General features: G+C 33.2%; 1 protein-coding gene across 1 annotated transcript in view; it reads right to left on the minus strand.

Moving 5' to 3' along the window:
• Flo2 (flotillin-2) overlaps window positions 1-7,500 on the minus strand; it is a 92,631-nt gene that overhangs the window by 33,961 nt on the left and 51,170 nt on the right. Inside the window, exon 2 of the mRNA XM_068370066.1 lies at window positions 1,268-1,362. Coding sequence (XP_068226167.1) covers window positions 1,268-1,362 — 95 coding nt within the window. The remainder of the gene's footprint in view (window positions 1-1,267; window positions 1,363-7,500) is intronic.

Below are 7,500 nucleotides of genomic sequence, written 5' to 3' on the forward strand. Positions count from 1 at the left end.
GTTAGCTAGCTGCTCTCACTCTTCTTGAACACATCTTCCCTATCAGCTAAAAACCTATAAAACCAATCACATCACTTTGGTAAAATAACATATAAACCTGAAATATGATGGGATTAAAAGATTTAATGAATAAATTATTCAAATTAATCAAAGCTTGTGTTCAAACAACAATTCTCTGTACAAATATTTTCAAATTCGGGGTATTACAATTTTCCCACTTTATAGCCATTCCAACACCTAAAAACATAACAGACATCTTACACGTCTCAAACTGTCGACCAAACCATGCCAAGACTCCTGGCTGCTGGGAGGAAGGACGCCGGTGACTGGTACAACACATGAACATACGTTACCGTAGTCTAAAGCGATGTCAGGCCGGGCAGCCGATCGGAACGACAGTCTACCCAAAAGCCAAAGCAAAGTTCTTCACTAAGATAGCAACCGTGCTTACCCCCGTAAAAAAAAAAAAAAAAAAAAAAAAAAAAAAAAAACACGTTGATAGAAGATGTCTCTTAAAGGCTTGTCCTGGAATGATGGGTAAAATCTTTCAACTATCCTAAAGTGAAATTATACTTTCGGGGTTTTTCTATTCAGAAATGGTCTCTTTAAACTGGAAGAAATTTGAGGAAATCTGGTCTAAATGGCGAAGCGCTGGGATCGAGAGGCCATTCACCGCCAACGTGAAATTAAAATGATTTAAAGTTTAAAGGCCACTCATGAATGGCAGAGGCAAGAGACAGTGACAATGCCCTACACACTGACCATATATCCATATGATCAGTGCCTCATCCTTCTCTCCACCAATGATAGGACAAGGGTGGGCCAGGCAATGGCTGCTGAAGTCTCAGCAGGTAGACCTATAGGAAGGGTTTAAACTTAACCACGTGGTCATTACCTTAAATGCTGCTTTTTACCATAGATTACCTTAAAACTTTTCCAGTTTCCTTAGATTAGAATCTAGTAAAACCGGAAATACCTTTGGATTACCTTAATAATTACCTTGAAGCCATGAAAATTACCTCAAACTAAGGTAAGTACCTTAAAATTTTAAACCCTGCCTTAGGCAAGGTTGCAGAAACTATCGATTTTTGAGAGACTCGAACCCCAGTCCGGCAGAACGCCAAGTAGAAACGTTCCAATAGGTCATCACAATCTCGAAGATATGAAATTTGTTATGATATTCAACCGCTAGACTAAAAAAATAAGGCGGAAACAGGGGAAAATTAACGGCTAAAAATAATTAAACGTATGCCTAACGTAGGCTTACCTCGAGGGATAATCGTTGAACGTCCGTGACGAACCACCACGCCCACGCCCATCCTCCCACGATGGTCTTCTTCGAAGTTGCACCACAACAGCCTCCTGCAGAAGGAAGAAAAAGGAATTAGTTAGTTGATAAACGACCATAGACGACAATAGAAGTGATAAACAAAATCTAAGCGTAAAGGGAAAAATATCTGGTCATCCGTAAAATATTACTCTTTAAATTCTCTATAGGCCTATAGGTCTTATTAAACAATACATATGCGTGTATATATACAGTATATATATATATATATATATATATATATATATATATATATATATATATATATATATATATATATATATATATATATATATGTGTGTGTGTGTGTGTGTGTGTGAAAATATATATATATATATATATATATATATATATATATATATATATATATATATATATATATATATATATATATATATATATATAACATAAACAAAAAAACAAAATGCAGCAGTTTTGTCCACTGTAGGACAAAAGGCCCAGACATTATGCATGTCTGACATTTAGCCAGTTTTCATGACCCTGCTGGTCATTGCGATTGGTGATGGTGGGAAATTTTCGTCTGTTCGCTAACAGAAAGCAACCTAGTATGGGTGGCCCTGACTTGCACAGCTTTGCTAATCATGACTATACATAAACCCTTTCAACCACGTTAAGGCATCTCCACTCACAATGGTGTGTGTATATATATATATATATATATATATATATATATATATATATATATATATATATATATATATATATATATATATATATATATATATATATATATATTGTGTACCTTTTTCCCATTGAAGAGTCACAACATCTTGCTTTGGTAAACTCACCTTCTATGTACTCGGGACTACATATTTCAATAACCCTCAAACTTGAGCGAAAATACAGTTGAAAGGGTTACATTCATAATTCAGGTTCTCGTACAGTTCTTGGAATCGAAATCATCTTACCTCCGCCATGACACTTGAGTTTCCAGCAAGTGACATATCAGTAATAATAATAATAATAATAATAATAATAATAATAATAATAATAATAATAATAATAATAATAATAATAAAGTTTTAGCTTTATCCTTTTCTATCTCCCCTATTAGTGAAAAAAATATATCAGAAATTTCAATAAAATAAAATATTTGCTATGTTGAATATAATGCAAACTAGTTTGCATTATCTTTCAATATTGTTTTATTGAAAGAGGAGAGACTCATGGATGCCATTGCCAGTCTTTCATGGCGACATTTATTTACTGACTGCTAAATAGGAGATTCATTATCAACGTTTGCATAACAAGGGAATCGATACTGAAGGCCATTCATTACTCTCTCTCTCTCTCTCTCTCTCTCTCTCTCTCTCTCTCTCTCTCTCTCTCTCTCTCTCTATCCCGCGCTTATATCGATTCTCATCAACTCCTCTTTGGAACAGCAATTTACGAAGAAAAATTACTGCAATAAGTAAACACCAATTACAAACATGACTGCTTTGAGAGAGAGAGAGAGAGAGAGAGAGAGAGAGAGAGAGAGAGAGAGAGAGAGAGAGAGAGAGAGAGAGAGAGAGAGAGAGAGAGAGAGAGAGAACATGATATTGTTACGTAATTCATGAGTAAACTGAAGTGCCCTCCGCAAGTGCGGGTGTGTGAGCGTTGAAAATGGGCGGAGTAATCAAACGGGGCTTAAGGAATACGCATAGAAGAAGAAGAGTGGCAACGGGTAGGGAAGAGTGATAGAGAAATAAGGGGTACCATATGGTGGCTCTATTTACTGTCTTTAGCTTGGCGCCCTTTTGGCGGGGTGTCGGCATCTCAGAAGCTGCAGGACCGAACACTGGCTCTAGTGAGTCTAGTCTCTCGCCATAGACCAACTTCCCCCCCTGTTTTCTCCCTTCCTCCCCGCCCCCCTTCATTGCTTCGTTTCCTCTTGCAATTAACAATTGGTTAATACAATACACACGTCCTCCCATATGTCATCAGATTTTATCTTCATCTCCCCCTCGTATTGCAGTCTTTCGTCAGGACAAATAGACCATTCTGTTATTACAATTACGAGCTAGGCTACAACCCTGTTTGGAAAGCAAGATGTTATATTTCTATTTCTCAGAATCATAGGTATCATGAACTACCTTAATGTGTCTTATCAAAAGAAATTATAATGAAAATGTTAAGAAAATCATGTAAATCAAATCGCTCCCATGTCGAAAAAAAATTATATAATCCATTTGGACCTATAAACAATGGTCTCTTCTCTTGTAAAGGGCTAACAATAAACTCTTATCTTGGGTAGGATTAACAATAAACTCTGTGTTCAGACTTTACAATAAACTTCATTCTTCCGTAGGACTAATAATAAACTCCTCTCTTGCGTAGGACTAACCATAGTCTCTTGCCTAGGAATAACAATAAACTTCTCACTTGCATAGAACTAATAATTAATTCCTATCTTGCTTAGGGCTTACAACAAACTCTATTGCCTAGGACTAATTAACTCTTGTTTATGGCTAACAATAAACTCCTCTTGCTCTAAAACTAACAATAAATTCCTCCTAAGATTAAAACTAACTATACGCTCCTATTTTGCTTTAAACTACTACAAACTTCTACCTTGCTTAGAACTAACAATAAACTCATCTCGTATTTCAAACTAACAATAAATTCCTCTCATGATTAGGACTAATAATAAACACCTCTCTTACTTTAAACTAACAATAAATTCCTCTCATGATTAGGACTAACAATAAACTACTCTTACTTCAAACTAACAATAAACTCAGATCATGATTAGGACCAACAATAAATTCTTATTTTAAGCTAACAATAAACTCCTCTCTTGCTTGGAACTAACAATAAACTCCTCTCTACTAAAGATATGAGACTTGTGCTTATTGTCAAGCGACCCAGGCCAGGTAGAACATTATTAAAAAGGGTGTCATTATATACGATATGAATGAGTAGGTTTAAGTTGCAGATGCATTGGAAAAATTAGAGAATTATTTCATAGGAAATAAATCAATATGATCATTACTATTGGGATATTAATATAAAATATACTCCAAGCGATAACCAAGTGAAACCAAGCTTTAAGACATATGTGAGATTTCATGACTGAACTAACACATTTTCTACTCCCAGGTCATGAATCCAAATGCGATGGAAACAGGCGGAAAGCATAAAATTTTCTATTTTCAAGATTGCTGCCGTACGCAATAAGGAGTAACAAACATATATTGCAGAACATTGTCATTAATATTTTGTCAACTGGAGAGGTCATTTTTATTCTGAAATATTTGGCTCAATAGACGAACACAATAGATAAAAAATATCAAATAAAATGCCATTTTTTCTAAAGAAAATAAAAGTATTTAATCAGATAGTCCTACCAATATTAAATTATGGCATAGAAAGACCATAAACAGACCCAGGTGTAAGGACGTGTCTGAGGCCTTTTGATCTGCACTGGACTAGTAAACTCTGATGACGATATATATATATATATATATATATATATATATATATATATATATATATATATATATATATATATATATATATATATATATATATATACATCAGCTATTAGTAGTCCAATGCAAGACAAAGTATTCAGACATGTCCTTCCACTTGGGTATTTATGGTCTTATAACGCCAGTCCATATTCACAAACTTTCATAGTTCGTCAATCCATCGTTTTCTCTCCCTTCCCCTGTTTCTTTTACAAGCTCTAGGGTCCCACTCTATTCTTACAATCCATCTATTATCTGTTCTCATTATACGTCCTGCCCATGTCCATTTCTTTTTCTTACATATTCTTAGAATATCCTCTATAGTTTGCTCTCGCATGCATGTGGCTTTTTTTTTTTTGTCTCTTTGTGTTAATCCCATCATTATTATTTCCATAACTCTTTGAGTTCTAACTAGCTTATGTTCTAAGGCTTTAGTAAGGTTCTTTCAGTAATATTAATAAATGCCACACAATTGCATCTGAAAATGCAGAACAGAAGACAATAGAAAGACACCAATGTATGTATGTACTGTATGTATGTATGTATTATTATCATTATTATTATTTTATTATTACCATCCTAGTTAGAAAACAGAATGCTATATGCCCAAGGGCTCTAACAGGGAAAAATAGCACAGAGAGGAAATGAAATAAGGAAATAAACTACAAGAGTAGCAATGAATAATTAAAAATCAAATATTATAGGAACAGAAACAACATTAAAATAGATCTCCCATACATAAACTATAAAGCGGTTTATGTCAGCCTGTTCAACATTAATAATGAGAAACAAACAACAAAAAAATCGCTGCAAGTTTTAACTTTTGAAGTTCCACCTTTTCAACTACCTGATTAGGCAGATCATTCCACAACTCAGCCACGGCTGGAATAAAACTTCTAGAATACTGTGTAGTACTGAGATAGAATACAAACTTTCTCAAAATGAGTTCTTTCTGTCCACAGTATCCTGTCCCTACCATTCGTGGTTTTCTCCAAGTCCAAGATTTCACATTACGATTCTCAAGGTTGCTGTCTGTTGTTGTTTGTTGACACGCTCCGTGTACAGGATTACGAAGGATCAGACGTGAGTGGCATATGAGAAAAATTATAGAAATAATAAGACAGATTTTATGGAATTAATTATTGGTGGTTTCCAATTGCATGAATAATTTAACAAACTCCTAAACTTCTTCTTCTTCTTCTTCTTCTTCTTATTATTATTATTATTATTATTATTATTATTATTATTATTATTATTATTATTATTATTATTATTATTAGCCAGATTACAGTCCTATTTGAAAAGACAAAATGCTACAAAAAGTGCGGAAAGGAAATAGCTAAGTAACAAATAAACTATAAACCATAAACGAAAAAAATAAAAAGACCAGTAACAAATTTAAAAGTTAAGTTATATAACCTATGAAATGAGGCATACCAACCTTTTCAACATTAATGCATTAGCAATAAGTTTGAAATTTTCAAGTTCCAACGATTTAACTGCCAGGTTAAAATCATACGCTTTTACCTAAAAAAAAATGCAACGCTAACATTGCATAGAATGATCAAAGACTCCTTTCTGACTAAGAAAATCAAAGACAAGCGTTGTTGGGCATTTCGTTGGAATGGAATGCGGTTAGAGCTGAAACATTTCGTGTAAGCTGTAGACAGAGGCAGTGCTGACTACGGGCGGCTGGTGAGCCTGGCTAGAAGTTGCCGATTAGTGATTTTATTCATTTATGGCAGCGTTAGCGACCACGCCGACCAGTTGCATTTTAAGATAAATATATTAAGAGTTCTCTGCTTTAGAAAGCACTATCCCATTCAATTCACTGTAAAAAGGATGCTTAATTCTGGGTATGTCACCAAATTAAAGTTAATAAAATGTCATATTAAGAAGTGTGCAAAATTATGAAAAAAAAAAAAATAGCTATTCTATGTTCAACGGAGCTGCTTCCCAGAATTGCCCGAGGATGAATTGGGAGTAAATTATGGGTTTCTTTATAGTATTAGGTTGCCAGTTTGCCATATGTTTTGGAATTATCATACAGGGACTAAAATGTACTTATGGGCGTATTATCTGAAGGTACTTGTGCAGACTACAGTAATGTTAGAATTTACACGATGAATGAAAGTGACTAGTTTGGTATTCATAAAATTAAATATAACTTTAAATTACGATTTGGTACTGGCATATATACTGTGTGTATATATATATATATATATATATATATATATATATATATATATATATATATATATATATATATATATATATATATATATGTGTGTGTGTGTGTGTGTATATATATATATATATATATATATATATATATATATATATATATATATATATATATATATATATATATATATATATATATATTTATATATATGTATAAATATACACTTATATATATACTTATATATATATACACACACATATATATATATATATATATATATATATATATATATATATATATATATATATATATATATATATATATATATATATACACTTATATATACATACTATATATATAATTGTCACCCTTTCTAAGTGGGGATATCTTAACGAGGTGAAAGGGTTTGTGTATCGCCATGATCAGCAAAGCTATAGGCCTACTAGCCATGCCCACCCATACTAGGTTGGTTTGCTGGATGCGACAAAAGTCTCCACCACCATCAATCCGCAGCG

Source organism: Palaemon carinicauda, chromosome 3 (assembly GCF_036898095.1).
Source record: "Palaemon carinicauda isolate YSFRI2023 chromosome 3, ASM3689809v2, whole genome shotgun sequence".
Lineage (NCBI taxonomy): Eukaryota > Metazoa > Arthropoda > Malacostraca > Decapoda > Palaemonidae > Palaemon > Palaemon carinicauda.